This window comes from Octodon degus, unplaced genomic scaffold (assembly GCF_000260255.1).
Source record: "Octodon degus isolate 3935 unplaced genomic scaffold, OctDeg1.0 scaffold00015, whole genome shotgun sequence".
In the NCBI taxonomy this organism is placed as follows: domain Eukaryota; kingdom Metazoa; phylum Chordata; class Mammalia; order Rodentia; family Octodontidae; genus Octodon; species Octodon degus.
The window spans coordinates 20,316,778-20,339,473 of NW_004524591.1; the positions used below are offsets into that span (position 1 = coordinate 20,316,778).

General features: G+C 35.9%; 1 protein-coding gene and 1 pseudogene across 1 annotated transcript in view; both read left to right on the top strand.

Annotated features, from left to right (window-relative positions):
* Znrf2 (zinc and ring finger 2) overlaps nt 1-21,047 on the top strand; it is a 102,925-nt gene extending 81,878 nt beyond the window's left edge. The window contains exons 4-6 of the mRNA XM_023709858.1: nt 11,210-11,315; nt 18,138-18,217; nt 20,984-21,047. Of these exons, the coding sequence (XP_023565626.1) occupies nt 11,210-11,315; nt 18,138-18,195 (164 nt within the window). The 3' untranslated portion in view covers nt 18,196-18,217; nt 20,984-21,047. The remainder of the gene's footprint in view (nt 1-11,209; nt 11,316-18,137; nt 18,218-20,983) is intronic.
* LOC101560011 lies at nt 4,666-5,642 on the top strand (annotated as a pseudogene).
* Nucleotides 21,048-22,696: the final 1,649 nt, after the last annotated feature.

Below are 22,696 nucleotides of genomic sequence, written 5' to 3' on the forward strand. Positions count from 1 at the left end.
ACCCTGGCCCCCTTTCCATATGAGAAAAATTTATTTCTGTACTTCTTTTACCTTTTATTCTGCTCTTTGTTTATAATTTGGGTTTCTCATGTAAGAGAAAGGACGCACTATTTAAGTTTGTATGTCTGATTTATTTTACTTAATATTATGGTTTCAAGGTAAGGGATTAGTACACTCCAAAAATACTATATAGAATATATGTATCAGTCAAGAGTCCCCAACACTGTAAAGTGCCTAATTCATTGCTAGCAACGCGTTCATGCTTTGGTGCATTTTTTTCTATTCATTGACTGTTTACTTGTTAGTGTTTTCTCTAATCTCCTGAGGCCTTTTATTACAGTAGTTGTTAAAATAATACTTATCAAACATTTACTGCATACAAAACATAATGCTACATACTTGGATGAGCAAAACCTACCGGGTTCTCTGACCTCATCTTCAATATAGAGGTTACAAAGCCTCGCCTACATCTGCCTCACAGACATCTTTTATTTGCCTAACATAGTGTCAGAACTTCAAGCCAGTATTTTGAGAATGAGAAACTTTACTGGAAAGCCCAAACTTCCACCTACTTTAGTATGTAATAACTGGCTACATTGAACCTTCATTACAGCATAACATTCTTCTTTAGTACCAGCTAGTCCCTTAGTGCTGTGACCTTTGTATAATATTTATGTCAGCCTGTTAATTATTTCACAGCCTCTAGATAAAAATAAAAGAGAGCCTTATATTTTATTCTTATACTTTAGTATTGTAATATTTGTTCTGCAGGTCATTCTAACAAAATGTTACTGCCCACAAAATCCTAGCTTATAAAACTAATGATAGTTTTGGTAGACTATAACAACATGAATAATAGTTCCAGTACTTTCTTCCTGGTTCTGCTGATGCTACAGGCTTACCTTCTCTCTCCATGTGTTGGCCCCTTGCACAATGAGGTCAGTCAGTTAATTGGTACCTTTGCTATCCTGTATTTCAGCACTGTTTTTTATTAACATTTTATCTACATTCAGCTAACATTTTGTGCCTTTTAAATATTCTGACATTCATTACCTCTTATTTTTAATCATCAGTATTAAAGCCCAATGTAAGATGTAGGTTCTCTGTCTCTGTGTCTGTCTGTCTCTGTCTCTGTCTCTACGTTGTGCTTGCCAGGCAAGCCACTGAGGTATCTCTCCAAGCCAAAATGTAGGTATTACGGCTTACAATGTATCCAGAGAAAATGATTCTCAGAGAGGTTTGTGACTTGTCCCATGAGACTGCATTCATTTACACAATTCCAATATTGCAATTTCCAAAATAGTCTCAATAGTGTACCATTTTTAAAAAGTCATCAAGAGTTGTAAATTCTATCTTCTTTTTAAAGAACCTTAATTTTACATTATTTCTAACAGTTCAGATGAAAGGTACTTAACATTTTTATAATTATTTCTATATTTAAGCTAAGGAAAAAGCATTGATACTTTGTCAGTGGCATCTAGGCCGAAAAACCAATAATTCCTAGTCAAACCATAATAAGATTCTAGAAAGAATAAAAGCTGGCGCCAGGAATATCCAGTTTTAGACTGATTAATAAATTACTCCCATATTTTATTGATATATTTAATTTACAGTAAAACTAGCATCTTCTCTTTGCCAAATAATATTTCTAAACTCAGTTATATTCCAGTACAATAAAAGCTCATGAACCAGCAGTCTGGATTATTAGCACTGCCTTCTTTTAAACCAGAGATAGCTTGATCTGTGAAAATGTATGTAACTTTACCCTGTGAGCCTGGCATTTTCGTTCTTTTTACTACTGTTCAAATTATTTTTTTTCATAATTTTATTGATAAACAAATAGCAATGAGACAGTTTCAAATCAAATCGGTAGGACAGTTTCAAATTATTTTTAATTCATGATTTTTCTAGGCATTATTTCACATTTCAGCTCCTTTTGTTTTCTACTGCTATCATTGAGGGTTCAAGAACAAAAATAAGTCTTCAGGTAAAATGCCTGATCCACAATTGTGTTTGGCACTGTATTTCGCTTTAAGAGCATTTACTTGTTTGGATGCTTCATCTGGAAATAAAAGTGTGATGATTATAAAACTTGTGCATGAAGTTTTCTTGGCTGCCTCTAGAAATTCAGTCTTATTTGTTTTGTGTTTTGTCTTTTAAAGAATTTTCACTACCTTTTTTTTTTTTTTTTTAACATGTTATCTTGATCTGCAATTACTGTATGGATGTATGCTTGGGACTTGCTAATATTTTAACTTTGCATACTTGGCTGCTTGACTTTTAAGTAATTGCTTTGGTCAGTGCAGAATTTAAAAGCTTCAGCTATAAGTGAAATATAAATGTATAAAAGTATAAATTATAAATGTATATGTTCATTATAGATTATCAGATTTCATATTTTACCAAAATATATAAGATTGGAAATTTTATTCTTCAGTTGAGTTGGCCACATTTCAAACACTTAGTTTTAGACCATATGTGGGTAGTGACTTCCATTGTGGGCAGCTTTTCCAAAGAGTGATCTGTTGGACAAGATTGTTTTAAAGTGCACAAATAGTTATGTAGTAGTTCATTTCTGATACCAATGTTTGTAATAACGCTAGAAGATGAAACTTGTGACCAGGCTTCAGAATACTTCCTCTAAAAGATGACCATCCCTAGCTTGAGTATTTGAAACTTCAGGTTGTCTAAACATAATTCATTTGCCTTAGAATCTGTCCTATTTTAAAGTGAAAAGTATTTTTGTAGCAAAAAATCATTAAGTAGGCAAAACCAAGGACTTAGCTTGAAATTTGAATACTAGCCCCAGAACTTGCTCATTATAACTTTTGGTAAGATGCTTAATTTTTTTGAGCTTCATTTTCCTTATGTGTAAAATGGAAATGACAGTAGTTATCATATGCGTTTAACCTAAAATTTAACTATGACTGAAATCACATAATGAAGTGAATATTTGTAATGCTTATTAAAGTATGAAATGAAGCAACAACATGTGTAAATTAATTAGGAAGTATCATTTGCATGGAGTTGTTCTCAGCCTGTCAGTTAAAATAGGTGTCTCCAAGTGGCTAAGTTCCTGGTTGTCATGCAGTTATTTGATAACATTGTATAAATTTGAAGCAACCAGAATACCAGGCTGGGGTGAATATGTAGAAAATCAGCTTCTTTTTGGAGAGGTTCATAAAGTATTTCCTTATGATTAAATTAATATTTTATATGGTGTTCTTACAACTTGCAAAGTTTTTTTTTTATGTATTTGTTTGTTTCAGGGTCTCTCTATACAGCTTGAACTCATAGTGATCCTCCTGCTTTCAGCCACCCCAGCACTGGGATTACAGGCATGCACTACAGTGCCCTGGGGGTGGGACTGGCTTGGGATGTGCTGCTGGGGATCAAACTGTGGTCCCTGCACTTATTTAAGATTGGCTAAGCAGGTGCTTTAGCTCCCAAGAGCTGGCCCCATATGAAGTTTTTATAACTTAAAAATTTTATCTATAGTATTTTTCATGTATATAGTGTATACTAATATTAAAGAAGAGTAAAAGGACACCTTACAGGTTGACTGACATTTTTGAGATTATATAGCTAGCAGTAAGAATGGAAATTCATACTAAATTTTCAACTTCAAGTCTTATCCTCATAGCCTAGTATAATGGCATGCACCTGTACCCACTAGGCTGAGGTGGAAAGATTGTGAATTCCAGGTCTGATCTCAAAAAAAAAAAAAAAAAGGAATTTTAACTTCAACATGCTGTGTCTTTAATAGTAATAATAATATTTCTTTTTTTCCTTAGAGAAGGGTCTACAGGGTGTTCACAGTCTCACTACTATATCGGACTCGTAGTGATCCGCCTGTTTACAGCCTCCTAAGAGCTGGGAGTACAGGCACACACCACCACACTCAGTCTTAATTGACATCTCAGGGCACTCCAAGGCCAGGGCCTGTACTGCTGCCCAGGGATCAAACCCCTGGCCCCTACACCTGCTTGCAGGTGCTTTAATCTGCTGAGCTATTTGGCCAGCCCTAATAATCTCTATTCTGAGGCGGACATATGTTACAAAATCTCTAGGGACTTAGGTACTGTACATATATTTTTTGTGTGTGTGTTGTGGCAGAATGTACTCCCAAATGATTCAGCTGTCCATCTCTAGACATTACTCTCTCCATGTATCAGTATGTACAAATTAACTCATAGATCTTAAGAATAAGACAAGGAATTAGATTCAAAACCATGTATTAATTTTACTTTTACTACATGTTTAAGCAATGAACAGCACTTTTGAAAAAGCAACATAACTTTAGTTTTTTGTTTATACTCTTATGTGTCTTTGTAGAGTATTTCTAGTGAAGGAGGGAAACTAGCCAACTGTGGTAGTTCAATCTGTTAGTGTTCCCTTTTCTAATACAAATTTGCCCAGTTAGTGGTCTGCCCTGAGTAAACTAATCCCATCGGCTCATGTAAGTTCTGCCCTCAGGTAGGCAAAATTTTATCATATTGCGTTGAATTTTCTAAACTAAAAATGTTTGCCAAACACACTTAAGACAGTTTAAATTAGAAGCAGGGACCCCAGAGAGCCCTGAGCAGCCCCACCGCCTCTGCTGGCCTAGTTACCATCACACACAGGGAAGAGCCACAGCTGGCCCCAGTCACCATCACTGCAACCATGAGCAGCGAGGCCGAGACCCAGCAGCCGCCTCTCCTGCCCTCAGCACTGCTGACACCAAGCCCCACACCACAGGCAGCAGCGCAGGGAGCGGCAGCCCGGGCGGCCTCACATCGGCGGTGCCTGCCGGTGGGGACAAGAAGGTCATTGCAACAAAGATTTTGGGAACAGTAAAATGGTTTAACGTAAGAAACAGACTATGGCTTCATCAACAGGAATGACACCAAGGAAGATGTATTTGTACACCAGACTGCCATAAAGAAGAATAACCCCAGGAAGTACCTTCGCAGTGTAGGAGATGGAGAGACTGTAGAGTTTGATGTTGTTGAAGGAGAAAAGGGTGCGGAGGCAGCAAATGTTACAGGCCCTGGTGGAGTTCCAGTGCAAGGCAGTAAATATGCAGCAGACCGGAACCGTTATAGACACTATCCACGTCGTAGGGGTCCTCCACGCAATTACCAGCAGAATTACCAGAATAGTGAGAGTGGGGAAAAGAATGAGGGATCGGAGAGCGCTCCCAAAGGCCAGGCCCAACAACGCCGGCCCTACCGCAGGTGAAGGTTCCCACCTTACTACATGCGGAGACCCTATGGGCGTCGACCACAGTATTCCAACCCTCCTGTGCAAGGAGAAGTGATGGAGGGTGCTGACAACCAGGGTGCAGGAGAACAAGGTAGACAAGTGAGACAGAATATGTATCGAGGTTATAGACCACGATTCCGCAGGGGCCCTCCTCGCCAAAGACAGCCTAGAGAGATGGCAATGAAGAAGATAAGGAAAATCAAGGTGATGAGACCCAACTTCAGCATTGCACCTCAAGGTCGGTACCGTCGTTGCAACTACCGATGTAGACGCCCACAAAACTCTAAACCACAAGATGGCAAAGAGACAAAGCAGCCAATCCACCAGCTGAGAATTTGTTGCTATGGAGGCTAAGCAGGGCGGGGCTGAGTAAATGCTGGCTTAACATCTCTACCATCATCTGGTTTAGTCATCCAGCAAGAAAGAAACTAATAGGAAATTCCAGCAATAAGAAATGAACGAAAGATTAGAACTGAAGACCTTAAGTGCTTGCTTTTTGCCTGTTGGCCAGATAACTAGAACTATCTGCATTACCTATGCAGCATGGGGTTTTTATTATTTTTACCTAAAGACGTCTCTTTTAGGTAATGACAAACATGTTTTTTTTAAAAAATGCCTGTTTTTTCTCAATACACCTTTAAAGGTTTTTAAATTGTTTTCATATCTGGTCAAGTTGAGATTTTTAAGAACTTCATTTTTAATTTGTAATAAAAGTTTACAACTTGATTTTTTCAAAAAAGTCAACAAACTCCAAGCACCTGTTAATAAAGGTCTTAAATAATAATATAAATAAATAAATAAATTAGAAGCAGAACTTTAAATTTTGGAAATTAAACATTTGCACTAGGGGCCGGGGAGATGGCTTAGTGGAATAAGTGCTTACCTGGGAAGCACAAGGGCCTGAGTTCAATCCCTGGCTCTGCAAAAAAAACAAAAACAAAAAAAAAACACATTTGCAGTAGTAATCATGTAGTAAGAATGAATTGTCTTTCAAGTTGCTTATCACAATGTAGTTGACAGTCAGCAGTGATAATATGTTAACATTAGGTTTCAATTTTCTTTTCTTTTTTTTTTTTTTTTTTTTTTGGGTGGGATTGAACTCAGGCCCTTGTGCTTGCCAGGAAAGCGCTTATCTTACTCTACTGAGCCATCTCCCCAGCCCCTAGGTTTCAATTTTCTGAGAACTGGTAATTCTAGAAGTATAGAATGTATTGGGTTGCTTCTGTGTGAAATTAGTGATAGGTTTTAGAGCAACAGCGATGGCGGCGCAACAGAGAAGCAGAAATGGGGAGGGAAAGCCTTTATTGACTAAACACATGGAGAGGACCGAGGGCAGGGAGATGGGCAGATCCTCTGACCTGAGACAGGGAGCCTGAGACTTAATGGACGTCTGCCAGTTGCGGAGCTTGAGGGGCGGGTTTAGTGATGTATAAGGAGCTGATTGGAGTCTCCTTTGTGTGGGCAGGAAAGGTCACAGTAAATTGTACCCAGGGCTGAAGTGGGGAAGGAGGAGGAAGTGATCATTGGGAAGATAAGCTGTTGCTTTAAGGGCTTCAGCCCTTACTAGGGCCGTAACATCAATTAGTGTGTTTAGGATTTTGTATATATAAGTCTACCTTGATTAAAAGAAAAAATTTTTCATACTTTTCATTACTGAGGATTAAAGAAACTTAGCTTAAAATTATTGGTTTCAATGTAATATCCTAACTTACACCAAAGAGATCTGTAAAATTTATTTCCTACAAATTATTTGATGGATAAAACTTGCCCCACCAGTTTTGAAATGGTGTAATGTACAATATTCCTAAAATATGTTATGTAATTCTGTTAATCGTGTACAGATTGGATATGTCTTTTTTTTGGCAGTACTGGGGATTGAACTCAGGACCCTGTGCTTGCCAGACAGGCACTTATTCTACTGAGCCAGACAGACACTTATTCTCCCCAGCCCTAGATATGTCTTTGTACAGATTTTCTTATAAATAGAATAAGATCAGAAATAATAAAATTAGGGTCAGGGAGATAGCTTAGTGGCATGAGCACCTGCCTGGCAATTGTAGGATCCTGAGTTCAATCCCTGGTACCAAAAATAGGAAATAATAAAATGTTTTTAATTTTTTTTAATGTATTTAGTATAGTACAGGGTCTGCAGGGTCTCACTATACAGATCAGACTTGTAGTGATCCTCCTGTTTTCAGCCTCCTAAACTCAGGGATTACAGGCATGCGCCACCATGCCCAGTCTCAGTTGCTGTCTCAGCACACTCTGGGGGCGGGGCCAGCACACCCCAGTCCCTGTCCGGTGAGCTATCTAGCCAGCCCAATAAAATGTTTTAAGTTTATTAAAATTTTTCTCATATCAGGGTGTTTTTTTTTTTTTTTTAAACAGTGGCACAGTTTCACATTTATTAAAGGTGCAGAAAGCACAAAAAGGGATAAAAATAGGCTCTACAAAGTGAGGTTCATCTAAGTAAAAAGGGAGGAAAATAAAAACATACTCTATAGCATAAGGTGGACCACTCTGAAAAGTCATGATAGAATATATGAGAGTATAGGTCAGAGAGCAATTCTCCTTTTTTTATATTTCACACACTGGTATCCTGTCAAACCTATTTTGAGTGCTTCTGAGAAGTTCACAAGTGGGGGCTCTGAGCCTTGTTTCGCATCTGTGTTTTGAGGTCTTGTCATGCCTCCTTTCCCAAATAGTTTCAGCCAGCTTCTCTTCCTGCCTTATTCATACCCTAGTATTCTTTATGAGATACTGAGGGAATGGAGATCTCTGTCATCTTTTAGGTATTTCCAGCTAGAAAGGGTTATAGTTCCTACTTACTGGAGATCAGATCATCTGTTCTCCAACTACCTTGAGGTATTGTGGCTCACTGGCTAAATTGCAAAAGGAAATGAGGAATAGACACAGAAACAGACATAGAGAAAAACAGATAGACACACTTTTACCATTGGCCTAAATATAAGCAGATTTTTGTGCTTTCTTTGGAGGAGAACATTTGTCAGAGAGCATTATCAGATAAATTGTTAAGAGCCTGATAGCCATTTCCTTAGCAAGATCCCAATTACTTTTCTGTTAGCAGCACTGGAGTTTTGCTTTTTGAAGAGGAAAGCACAGGTCTTCCACAAGGTTAAAGGAATAGCTTTTTTTTTTTTTTGCGGGGGCGGGGAGGTCGTAGACGGTTCAAGTGGGACTAGCTTTCATCTAGGTTCTTCTGAAAGTCAGCCTAGCTGTTCTTTCCATTGCTGGATGTCTTTCTTTCCCACTGATAAGGACTAAACCTAGTGGTAAAGTTGATGGAATCTGCAGGGCATGATTTATGTGGTTTTCCTTGGCTCATTGTGAGACCTGTTTTCCTAGCTGGCTAAGCCAAATTATTTACCAGAGTCAGGAATATAAGGAGGAGTCTCCTTTTAGAGATGATTTCTAAGTCTCTAATCTTCTCTTCTCTTCCTTTTAAGATTTTTTGTATTTTAAAGAATAGCAAAAGTAAAGCAAACATTAGAAATCATACAGAATTTCACTATGCAAAATAATAGGAATTCAACAACGGTTGTTATATTGCATATTGTTGTCTTCTGACATGAACAAAGAATTAAACAAATGATGGCAAAAAGTGTCACATTTACTAAAGGTAGGAAGAAGGCAAGAGTATGGAAAATGCGAGTATGAGCCAAGTAAAAAGGAAGGAAAAATTAAAATACACCTGACAGCAGAGAGTAGCCTACTTTGAAGAAATATAGTAGCTGAAGTTTTTAAAATAACAATTTGAAGAAAAAAGACCCTGTCATATGTCAACATAGAAGTGTTGTAAGGGTTACTCTTCCAACATTGTACTCTTCAACAGCCTGTATTAGTGATTTCTACTTCCATTTTGTGTTGGAAATCTATAACATGCGCTTATGGTAAAAGTGTGGCAGTATGTTTTCATGTAATTTTCTTAATTTATAATGAGTGATTTGTAGGTTCATTTATGCTCACATCAGGATGCATTGGTAATTTATTTTTAAAGTTAGAAATGTGATACTCTAGCCCATCAATTTTAAGACACATTTCTTTGTCACACTTAACTCTGAAATAAGATTTGTCTTAAAAATCAGCATTGTTGCTATAATGGAGGCATCTTTTTCTTGCTTGGTGATTTATTTAAAAAAAGAAACTCTTGTTACACTCAATGATATCGTGAATTGGATAAAAAGCAGTGGTTGGTCAGGCATGGTGCTGCATGCTTATAATCCCAACACTTTATAAACTGAAGCAGGCAGATCACCATGAGTTCGAGGTTAGGTAACAAAGTAACCTTCAGGCCAGCCTGAAATGGCATAGTGAAACCCTGTCTCAAAAAAAATGGTTCGGCCAAAAAAAAAAAAAAAAAAAAAAAGATTAAAAAAAGGGAGGCCCCCCCCAAAAAAAAGCAGTGGTTGAGTCTGTTTTCTTTTTTTGTTTACTTTTTTCTTTGTCTTTTTGTAGAACTTATATTCATGTAATTCTTCGTTGTGGTGTTTTATCTTTGAACGTACTTTATATTTGGAATTAGAGGCCTTTACTGAGATTTGTTAGTATTTTCTTCTAGTCTTTTATTTTGTCCTCTCTATTCACACTCTACGTAGGTATTTGTTATTAAACTGGCTCCCTGTCTAAATCTTCCACAGAAAGATGCACAGGACACTAAAAAAGATGGGGGGAGGAGGAGGTGGGAGAAAGAAGAAATGAGTTGGGCATACAGGGGTGGGGTGGGATGGGGTGTAGGAGTAGTGAGTCAGACCTCAGGGTCAAAAGAAGAATAATGGAGACAAGGAATTTAAAAGAAGTAATATAAGGCATTTTTTAAAATAAAAAATAAATATCCAACTTTCTTATCCAGAAATCTTTTCCTACTTAAGTGTCTCACTATAATATGTTATCTTGTGAGTTACCCAGTGGTTAGCCAAAATAACTCCTAACATTGCCTAAGTTCAGCGAGTCACCTCTTCTTGCTAGGGCCTTTCCTTCTTATATAGAAGTCCTGTCACCACTTGCAGTTTATACCTCCTCTTCTCTAGACAGTCTGTGTTTCCTCATTGTGCGGGCTCAAGATGAGTAACTGCAGAGGAAGCACATGTTCTTCAACAGTCTTTATTTGTATTCTTTTTTTATTTTTATTTTTTATTTATTTGTATTCTTTAGTAATAGTTTTTTTCCTGCCTTTTGAAAGAGCCACAGAAGATAATTGGCTAATACCATTTTAGGCAAGATACCTTTTAAAAATTAAAATTCAGCATTAAAATATAATTTAAATTTAAGTTTCAGTATAACATAGTTTATTGTAAACAAAAAGTTGTTTAAAAGGCACATTAGCTTTATAGTAAGGGGGTTATCCTTAGTGTATTTAAACATACCCCAAAAGCTTTTAAATACCTGCAGGACCCTCTGGAAGCTACTGTAATTGCTGCCTGGAGTTGGCATAGCATTGCCTTAGAAAAGATAATGAAGGCTTGGAGATTTCATGCCTCATCAGGTTTCCAAAAGTTTTTTCAGAAATTGCACAAAAGCTTTGCTCTATCTGTGCATTGTCTTGAGTTAATCAGCTTTAAATATATCCCATGTTGAAGATTTTTTTTTTTTTTGTATTTTAGTACTTTAAAATTTATGTCTTTTTACCCATATTATTTTACACTAGAAGCTTTTGAACTATCTTGTGCACCGAACTAATATTAATTAGTAGGAGAAAGAAAGTGTATTACAAATAACTGATTTACTTTTGCAAGTCATGGAAATTTGTTCTAGTCTTGTTTACTGTGACACCTTAATAAAATGGAAACCTGTCTGTAGGTAAATGCTATCCACTCATTTATAAATTGTATTTAAAATATAGGTGCTGAGTTTTGTATAATTCTGGTAAAAGATTTGCCAACTATTGGTAGGATTGCTATTCAATGGCTAATGTTATTGCTCTGAATAAATTTTTTCTCTGCAGAGGATGTGCTGAGTAAAGATGCTGGGGAATGTGCAATATGCCTTGAAGAATTGCAGCAGGGAGATACCATAGCACGGCTACCTTGCCTATGCATATATCATAAAGGGTAAGTTGATAATAGCCAAATGGGTTTTGAAATAAAAGGTTGTGATCAGAGTTTCAAAATTGTGGGTGGAGACCAAAAGATTTCTTCTTCATTGAGATCCTTCCCCTCAACGTCTTAAAAAGCAATGTCCCTTTTTCCCCTGCTAGGCGCTGATTTAAGCCCTCATCTGTTGTATCCACGAGGCTGCCTTTTTAACTTATTTACTGTGTCGCAAATATTGCCCATAGCTTCTTCAGTAGGTTGACTCATATATGCCTTATAAAAACCATATTTTATAACTGAGGAAATAAGCCACAGGGCAGTAGAGAGCTCTCTATGGCTATATTTTTAGAAAATTACAGAGCTGAGATTTCAGCAGATCTGGAATGTGCTTGACACCAAATCCCATCTGGCTTCTAATATTTTGCTTTCAGGATAATATAAAAAAAAATTAGATTCAGAAATTGAAAAATTAAGGTAACCACAAAAAGAATAGAAAAGTATAGCTTTCAAATCCATGAAAGGAGTTAAGTTGGAATTTTACTTAGAGGTTAGGATGGGGAAAAAAGGCAGCGAGAACAAGGAGATAAAAATAAATCCAAATATATTTATAATAACAGTAGGTTTTTAACAAACAAATTCACCAAGTTAATATTGATGGCAGAGTTGGGATATGTTGTTGATAAGTAGTATAATTAAAACATAAGACTATGGAGAAATAAGAAAGTAAAAATCTAGAAAACTATACCCAGGCAAATAACATTAAGTCCAACAAAGTGAGTCTTAGTTGAAAGATGTATGTGCCCTGTTCACCCTGTTTTGTCTTCATGAGTCAGTGGGCATTTAGCTTTTCCTTGAATAAGCGTTTAGCTGAATGGGACTTGATGCTGGTGCCAATGCCAATCCTGAATCCCTGCACTGCAAAGCTTCTCCATTTCTCATGCTTTTTGGATATTTGTTGACCTTATTGGCACAGCAGACTTTACATACTCTGTGATCTTGTCCTTGTCCATTTGAATTGTGCCAGTGATTGAATGATTCATGTTAAAAGAATGAGTGGTGTCCGCCATCTTTTCACCTCAGTCCATTCTCTCAATTATTTCCATTTTTGTTTCCACAGCTGTTGCGTTACACTTCCTGGTATAATGCATTACACAGTCCCCTCCATATCGCTGCTACTTCTCGCTGTATTACTACTAATGCTGAATATCAGTAATAAAAAGAAACAATCCTCACATATACTTCTGAATAATTTATAGATCCAAGAATAAATCATGATAGAACTTAGAAAACTCATGGAATTAAATAATAATGAAAAATTTTGACCTGTACTAGGGTGATCTGGGGGGGAAGTTTCATCTTAAAGTGGCTAGAAAAGGTGGAAATCAATAAATAAAGTATTTAAGAAATTAGGTAAGTATCAATAGAATAAACACTAAGAAAAACAATAAAGATTAGTTGGAAGTGCCTGAGATGGTGACTGACACTGGGTATGGTGGCGTGTGCCTGTTACTCCAGTGCTTGAGAGGCTGAAAACAGGATTGCCACGAGTCCAATCTGTGTAGTGAGACCCCGTAGACCCTGTACTAAAAAAACCAGAAAACATTATATGGTTTGGGGAGATAGCTCAGCGGCATAAGTGCCTGCCTGGCAAGCATTTGGTCCTGAGTTCAGTCTCTGGTACTCCCTGCCCAAAATAAATAAATAAATAAATAAATAAATAAATAAATAAATAAATAAAAGAGAGAAAAATAGTGATACATTAGAATGCAGCATGACCAAAAGTGATACTTAGAAGAAAAAAAAAATAGCAAAAGAAAGAAGGACATGATATGATAGAAATTTAAAATAATTGCAAACGTTTTTAAGAATGATTAAAACAAAGTGGAATCCTAAACTGATCAAACTATTTGAAGTAGTTAAAACTACTCTTGCAAAAACAACAAACATTAAAAGAAAAAACCCTAAAAAACTTTGTGCCAGTTATTCAAAGACTACCTTGTCAACAATCTTAACTTCTAAAAGTAGAAAAAAAAAAAAAATAGAAGTTTCTCCCCACTTATTTTATGGGAATATTATACACTAAGACATTCGTTTTTCAACATAGATGTAGAAATCCAAAAGCACATTAGGAAACCAAATTTAGTAATACATATCTAACAGTATATACGTAAAATAGTCCTTTATGACCAAATTGGATTTATGCTAAGAATGAAAAATACTCTGAAATTAGAAGCTTATGCATGTAATTGATTTGCATTAAATACCTTAAAGGAGAAAGGGTCATTACATTAACAGATGTGAGGCTTTCAATAAAATTCTGCATGTATTACTGATTTTTAAAACAAAAACTAGGGTTAAATATAAATTACTAAGATTAATAAGCTGGGTTACCAAGAGATCAATATAGGGAAATTGGTTGCATTTATATCCTGTAAGAAAAATGAAGATGTAGCTTTTCTTTAAATAATAATATTAAATATAATAGAAACTACGAGTGCTGTAAGATATTTGCAAGGCTTTTATAGAGACTTTAAAGACTGGATAGAAAGTATTATTAGGAGACATCTTAGTTACTTTTTTTATTGCAGAGACAAAATACCTGATCCCCAAAGTGAGAAAAGGTTATTTGGTTCACAGTTTGTAAGAGTTTCAGTTCAAAGTGGTTGACCCCAAAGCAGAGGAGCAGTACAGAGCTGGCAGTTAGAAGACAGTAAGCAGTAAGCCATAAGAAAAGCAAGCAACCAGCAAAGGCCACACCAGTCATGTCTGTTTGTTATATTTTATCCCTCTGGGTGGGTAGCACTCACACCCTTGATCTCTGCCTCACGTCCTTGACTCCAGCATCACATACCCTAGACCCAGCCGTGTCCAGAACGCACCACCTATGACCACATGAGGCTTAGGGGGCTATCTAGGTACCAGCCAAAATAGGAAATGTAAAATACACCATACCATGTATAGAAAAACTCAGTGTCATAAAAATGTCATTTTTACCTTAATCTATGTAGACCGTATTATCCCAACCAAATCTCAACTAGTTTTCCATGTAACTGGGCAAGATGATTCTACAAAATACATATGAGTTGGACTTAGTGGTCACAGCTATAATCCCAGCTACTCTGGAGATTAAGGCAAAAGGACCACAAGTTCAAGGGCAGCAGAACAGTTTAGCAAGGCTTTGTCCTAAAGTAAAAATTAAAAAGGGCTAGGAATGTAGCTCTGTGCAAAAGGTCCTGAATTCAATCTCCAGTACTGCAAAAAATAACATACATACATACATACATACATACATACATACATACATACGGACCAAAGAACAAAATATTTAAAATTATGAAGATACTTACGAAGAACACGATGGGGGGTTGTCCTAGTTAAATTTAGATTATTAAGATAGTATGGAAGCAACACCGCTGAACCATGGTTGTGTGGAAAAACTGTAGTTGGGAATAAGACTCAGGTTAGACTCTGGAGTCAGGACCCTCAAGGTTTGCGTCCCAGCTCGTCCAGTCATCAAGTTATTTATGTTTATGTCTCTCTGAATTTGGAAGACAAGGAAGATAGTACCAGCTTCATGTAGTTATGGGGTTTTAGCTGACTTAAATTTTGCAAAGTGCTGGCACTAATAGATGCTATATAAAAGTTTGTAGAATAAACAATTGATTTGCCAGGAATGGTATGAGACTGTAGTAAACAAAGAATGAACACTTGAATAAGTGGTACTGGGATGAATTGGTTATTGATGTAGCAAAACATAAATAAGTTTCTTATGTTTGATTATTTATTTTAGGGAAGGGTCTATAGGATATTCAGGGTCTCACTACTAGACCAGACTCTTAGTGATTTCTCCTGTTTACAGCCTCTCAACTGCTGGGATTACAGGTGTGTGCCACCATGCCCAGTCTCACTCCCTGTCTCAATGTGCCCCAAGATCGGCCGGCACTTGGCAGGCCAGGGGATTGAACCTCTGACCCCTGCGTCTGATTGCAAGTGCTTTAATCTGCTGAGCTATTTGACCATTCCTTGTTTCTTACATTGGAAATAAAGTCAAGTTCAAGTTGTCTAAATATCACCTGTGAGAGTCTAAAGCCTATGTGCTGAAGAGAGAATACAGGGAAATGTCTTTGATCTCTTGCCAAGTTTTGTTTGTTTTTGTTTGTTTGTTAGTTTAGTTTTTGTTTTTGTGGTACTACCAGGCATTGAACCCAGTGCCTTCTGTATGCTAGGCAAGAGCTGTATTGAGCTACATCCCTTGCTGTTTTAAAAATTTTTGTTCTCTTGACGCAAAGTTTTGTTAAAGTAGCCCAGGGTAGTTTTGAACTCGATAATCCTTCTGAGCCTCTATAATGGTTGGGATAATGTCTCAGCATGTATCCATGCCTAGTAAGTGGTGTTTTTTGGTTTTGTTTTGTTTTGTTTTGTTTTGTTTTGTTTTGTTTAGCACGTGTTTTCTGATCACAAAATTGTGTGTGAATGGTCTGCTTTTAGTCTGATTTTTTTTCCCCATAAACCTTACTACTTTTGGAATACAATTATATGAAAAGCAAGGCATGTCAGAAACATACATTTATAGCTGAAATTATGACTTTCTAGAAGTTGAAGAAAAAAATTAACATAGAAAATGTGTGAAAAGGTAAATCAGGCTGGGTGTGGTGGTGCACACCTGTAATCCCAACATTTCAGAATCTGAGGCAGGAAGATTGCTGCGAGTTCGAGACCATCCTGGGCTACAAAGTGAGTTCATACCCAGCCTGAATTGTGTAGTAAAACCCTATCTCAAAAAGATCCAAAATAATAATAACAAATAATAATTATTATTACTGTTAAATCAGTTCAGAAAGTGGAAATCCCAAAACCCTAATAAATATGTAAATATAAGTTGATATATTTGATGGATAGCTATAATAGTTGCATGCAGTATGTATGCTGCAGCATAGTTCTACCTCCAGATATATGCTCAAGAAAAATTCCTGAGCAACAGCCTGATAGTTCAGCAGATTAATGCACCTGCTTAGGCAGTGTGCAGTGGCTGAGGTTCAATCCCCAGTGTGCCACGCCTACCCTACCAGCGGCTGAGACCACAATGGAGACTGGGCATGGGGGTGCACGCCTGTAATCCCAGCACTTGGGAGGCTGTAAACAGAAATCACTAAGAGTCCAATCTACATAGTGAGACCCTGTAGACCCTGTCCTAAATATGGGGGGGGAGAAAAAGAAAAAGTCCTGATCTTTCTAAAACAGTGCTGTACCCAGACCAGAAATCAACACAATGGTTCCTTCATTGAGAAAGTCTTAGTGTTATTTTTTTTTTTTCAGTGTCGGATCAAGTTGTGATTAGAGACAAAGTTAATATGCATTCTGGTGGAAACACCTTTTTAAACATGGAAACACTACTGTTTGTTGTTTTAGAAAACATACATAAGTCATTGCAAAGTAAGAAAATACCCATGCATGGAAAGCACCAAAGTCAGCAAAGATATTTCCTGCTACAGAATGTCTTATTTTAAATAACCAGTAAAAACAGTTAGACTAGAAAAATGTGAATTGATGGTAGTTTATGTGAAGAGAACCTGGAGTTTTTCTTTCTCATGATAAATTAAAATTGCATGGTTGTAAATAAGTACACATTTTAAATCACATAGGTGCTTACCTTGTTCTTTGAATTGTTTGTACATTTGGAGTACTTTGTTTAGGTCTTAGGTTTTTTTGGGGGGGGTTGAGAGGTATTCTGGTAAATGGGGACTTTAGAGCCAAATGGTAGAGAGCTATAAAATAATGTCTTAAGCCTTAACAGGGATAGGTTTGAGATTAAAAGTGTTAATGGCAACAGAAATTGCCTTACTTGATAAAAAAACTGCATAGATAAGATATTTTACATTCTTTTCATTATTTTCACCTGCCAAACCAACCTCTGAGGTTATGAGAATGATAAGTATTAATTTTGCCCTTCAGTATATTATCCATGTCTTAAGAGTTTTGTGACATACTCAAATTTGACATATGTTACCAAGGAGAATGTTGAACATTCTTCGCTTGGGTTACTTACTGGCTATTGAGCAAGCTACTTAATCTTTTAAGACTTTGATTTTATCTATCATAGCATTGTAAATTAATTTTCTGTAGGTGATGGAAATGTTCTATATCTGCAGTCTACCTGGGTACCTACCAGCCATGTTTCTGGTGAGCACTTGAAGTGTAAAATGTGGCTAGAGTGACTGAGGAACTGGATTCTTTTTCTTTAATTGAATCTTAATGAATTTAAATTTAAATAATATGTGGTTCTTGACTGTTGCAATAGTGTACAGATTTACATTGAAGATAATTATATGTACCCTAATATTTAACTAATAAGATAACATCATACACTCTTCTAGAAATGCAAAAGGATGATGGTGTGTTTGTATATGTATATGCATTGGAGAGTGAGATAGAATTCAAATTAATGTAATATGTTCTCAAGGATTGAAATTTAGCTTTTTTATATTAATAGATGGCATAAACAGGTTTGTATTCACAGAATATTTTGAAAAGAAAATGTCTTTCTGAAATTTGTCCTCTAATTTTGAATATTGGTAAAATGATAGTTGAAACTAGAGAATAATTGTTTTGTTTAAGCTTTAAACTACTTAGTAGCATTATCTCAAAGATTTTTTTCTTAAAAGCTTAACATAATCAAAAAATACTAAGCATGTGCTTCTATTTAGTTGCCAAATATGATCATTAAAGTTGGCCTTTTTTTCTCTGAAGATACACTAACATCCAGTAGTAAGAATTTTTATTATGGCTGTCATGATATAAATACCTAGACAAATAAATTTTTCTGGTTTTGTTTTTTTCTAGCTGCATAGATGAATGGTTTGAAGTAAATAGATCTTGTCCTGAGCATCCCTCAGATTAAACATCAGATGCCTATTCTATAGGTAATTCTTCCTTTCTTGTTGTAATTGCTTTTAAGATTATCTTGAATTACCCTTCAGCTACCAGTTTTATTCATTAATTTATTCACTGATGTACATTTCTAGTTGCCTGTTGTGTTTGTGTATGTATACTGGTATGTGTTGCAGGTACTATGTTAGATTACTGTGTAGAAAACTCACATTAAAAAATACATTAAAGGGGCTGAAGATGTTGCTCAATGAGATCCTGGGCTCCATCACCATTCCTTACCCCTCAAGAAGAAGAGAAAAAAACAAAAAGAAAGAAGCAGCATTAAACAACTTTCTTCATTCTGAGTAGACTCAGATGTTTAGTAACTGTTGATTCTTGTTGCACTTTAAAACCCATTTATGTACTTCTAGTTTTAAAAAAACTGAAATATATATCATTATCCATCTTCTCATGAGAGACTCGAGGGTCACAGTAGTTTAGTTCTGTGACATCAAGAAGCAAGTTGTAGGAACTTGGAGATTGAGTTCAGTGGTAGAAGAGCATTTGCCTTAAGCACCTTCTTAGGCAGATGCAGGGGCTGGGAGTTTGATCCCCAGGCCTGCCGTGCTGCCTCCCCCCCAGGGGGTGCACTGAGTCAGTGATTGAGACTGGGTGTGGTGGCACATGCCTGTAATCCCAGCACTTGGAAGACTGTAAACAGGAGGATCACCATCAGTCCATTCTACACAGTGAGACTCTATATACCCTGTCTTAAATACAAACAAACAAACAAAAGCATTTGCCTACCAAGTTAAAAAAAAAAAAAAAGTTGTGCCAAGATCATCGAATTAAGCATGTGAAATATGTATAGATTTTCATGTTTTTCATATCTGAATAAAGTGATTTAAGAAGAAAAAACAAAATCAGAGGCAGATTGCACCCAGAGGGCAAAGTCATGCCACTAGCAAGTGGAATTAAATTTCACACATTTGAGCATGGACTTCCTAGGTGTGTTCTTAGGTAACTGTGATCCTTAAGCTTGATTGTCGTTTTGATTGCCTTCTTGGTGGGTCAGAGAGGTGTGGCCAAGGGGACTATATTGGTCATTGGTCCTTTCCTCTCTGGCTATTTTCTTCTTCCTGGATGCCATGAGTTGAGTAGCTTTTTTCCACTATGCTCTACTGCTATGTTATTGCATTAAAGTCAATGTTAATAAAATGAAATTTTTACCTTAGTATTTTACATGATGAATACATCTAAATCAACTACAAATAATTTTTCCCATTTGGAGTCTTAGTGCATTCAAGCTGCCATTGCAAAATATTTCAGTTAATTTAGAATGAAGAAAAACTTATTGGTCACAGTTCTGGAGATTAGAAAGTCTACGATGAAGGAACCAATAGATTCGATATCTGGTGAGGACTTCTGTTCTTCATTTACAGCACCTTCTGGATGTTCTAGGATGGCAGAAGGGTCAGCAGCCTCTCTCCAGCTTCTATAAGGACTTTAAGCCCATTCTTGAAGGCATTGCCTTCATGACTGATCACCTACCAAGGACCCTACTTCTTATTAAGTACTATTGTACTAGAGATTAGTTTTCAGCATAAAAATTTTGGGGAGACACATTCAGACAATAGTATAATAAATACATTTTATTCTGTTAAGAAAAAAGGAATTTTATGATATAAATTATTTTCTTTCATGGTCTCATCCTTGAATTTTTTCTTTAGTTTTATAGTGAATTTATGGCGTATATGTAACACACATCTCACATCATAAAATACTTGTCAGCTGGGCATGGTGGCACATGCCTGTAACCCAATTCCTTGAGAGGCTGAAGCAGTAGGACTGCAGTTGCCTCAAAATTGAATTTTAAAAAAGGGCTAGGGATGCAACTCATTGGTAAGGCACCCTGATTTAATCCCAAATACCAGGGTTAGGAAATGTGTATCTGTTAGTCTTAAACAAAATGTATTTCCTTATGTATCTTTTTTGGTACATAGAACCTTAGCTTTTAGTGTGTATCTAGAAGATTGAACTAGTCAACTGTTTGTTTGTTTGTTTGTTTGTTTGTTTGTTTATTTGTGGTTACAAGGTTTGAACTCTGGACTTTGTGCTTGCCCAGCAGGCACTTAAACTGCTGAGCTATCTCAGCGCATCAACTCTCATCATGTCAGCTTTCCATTGAAATCTGAGCTAATGGGGTCTGTCTGTAGAGACTGAGTCATTCTTAAGAATCTGTAGACATGGAATATTTTTACTTACATTTTTGCTTCTGTTATGACTGCTTAATATTTATCAAGTGATAAATTCTTTCCATCCTTTTACCTGTCCTAGATTAAAAAGCATATGGATTTGAAAAGGTTAAAATATTTTTTTAAAAAGCAAATACACATATGTCAGCATAAGAGTTTAATTGTTAGCCCAAAGCAGAAATACATTAATATCTGAGGTCTTAATCAGGAAATTATTTAGTTTTTTATTTGGGGAATTTTTAGCTATTTGAGGAAATTTATAAAAATTAAGAGAGCATGTTTGTATTTGAAATACTCTTTCCTCATGTAGTTTTCCTTATGGAAGAAGAATCCATATTATTGACTGACTTTTGTGATATTTTAAGCTTTGGTCCTTTTGTGTCCTGAACTGTTCCTTTATAGAACACTAACTAATTTAAGAGTTTTTGGAGTAGTAAGTAAAAGATATTAAATTTTACAGTGATTCAGTGTCATAAAGTCATAAGGAAATGAATGTTGTTTTTTGATTTGTCTGTTACTATTATGGACCATGGTTATAAACTACATTTTTCTATTTTTACACAGGTTTTCTTATCTTTTCAAGATGCTTGAAAAATCTAAGAGGACTTGAGGACCTGTCTCTCAAAAATAAAAATGTGGGCTTATTCAGCCAGAAATCTGAGTTCTATGAGGTTTGGTAATAGAGAGATGGACAGTCGTACAAGAAAATAGCGCTGCTGAAGAGAGGACAGTAACCACAGAACTCAGTGTACCAAACTTGCATATAAGGGACACACAGGGATTTTGAAAATGCTGCACATCCCTCAGTAGTCATCTACATAGTTATAATACTGATCCACATTTTGTATTCAGACGCCAAAGTTAACTGAAAAGTTGATTTACTTTTTACTCAGTTTTCTAGAGCTGTGCAACTAGCTGTGCTTTGATTTGTTCTCTTTTTTTGTGTTTTAGTTTGTTGTTTGTTTTAGTTTGGGGTCTGTTTTCCCCAATATTCATCTACTCTTAAATTAAAAACAACGTAATTTACTTCTTATAAACTAAAGTCTTAAATGTGAAAACCAAGAAATGTAATCAAGCAGTAAAACATTCTCTGAATGTAGACTGTGATCTCAAGTTCTTCCAGTCTTTTTGTTCACCAAATGTGAAAAATAGGTATCTACATAGGAAAGCTAAAATATGTTGACAGTTTTAAATTAAAGGTTTAATACTACCAGAATGCTGTCCAAAGAGCAAATCAAGTTACATAATTACATTTTAAGTAATAGAATTGCAGTTTATGAAATATATTGTTTTCCTTTTAAATGAAACTGCTCAGTAGTCACAAATCATCTTGCAGCTATGCAACTTTTAAATATGATTACCAATTTTATGTGCTGCAGGCTACAATGACTTTCTTTTAACGGGTATCTTTTGTTTGTTCTTTTCATATATGTAATTATTTTGTTGAGCTTTTCAGTTCCCACGTTTGGGTAAAATATTTAGCAGGTTGTAAACTTAGTAACTTATGGAAAAGGTCAAATAAAAAATTCTGGAGTGGAACTTGGAATAAATTAGAGGGACATTTTATATACTTTTAAAAGTTAGAATTTAATTGGGATGCCAGATTTATAGCAATGTGCATCTTTAATTTTCCAGATAATCTGGAAGCTAGCATTTGATAAATGATTTTTTTAAAGCAAATATAAAAGTTTTGTTAATTTATAATTTATTGATGTTACTGTAATTGAAAATGTTATAGATATTTTTAATTTCATCTTGTGTAGAAAAAAATGTATTAAGCAAAATTATGTGAATAAATATTTCCCAAAAACACATCTGAATGGTTAAAAATACTGGAAGATAGCCAACAGGGCTATAATAGTGAATGTCTTTTTTAAATATCAAAAAATACTGATTAAGTAGATTGTGCATTTTCAACAGGGAAAATGTTATCAGTGAATATTTAGGCAGTGCACTTTACTTAGTATAATTGAAAGTTGCACAGTACTGTTTCCTTATTTTAAATTCTTCTTAATGTATTTTAAGTATTTGCTTTTTTGTTTAACACTGCTACTCTGAACTTCCTTTGTTTCTCTATTGCTTCTGTTTCATGGTTTTCAAAATGGCAAGTACAGGAGCAGCTGCTGCTACCTAGAAAAATTATGTACAATGAATAATTAAAAGAATTTTTAATTCCTTTCTGTGTGATTTTAGACTAGGTAACATTTTCCCTAAAGTTATGCTGTGAAATGCCTTTTGTTATGCTGCAATTGCTAAAAGAATCCAAAACCTCCATTG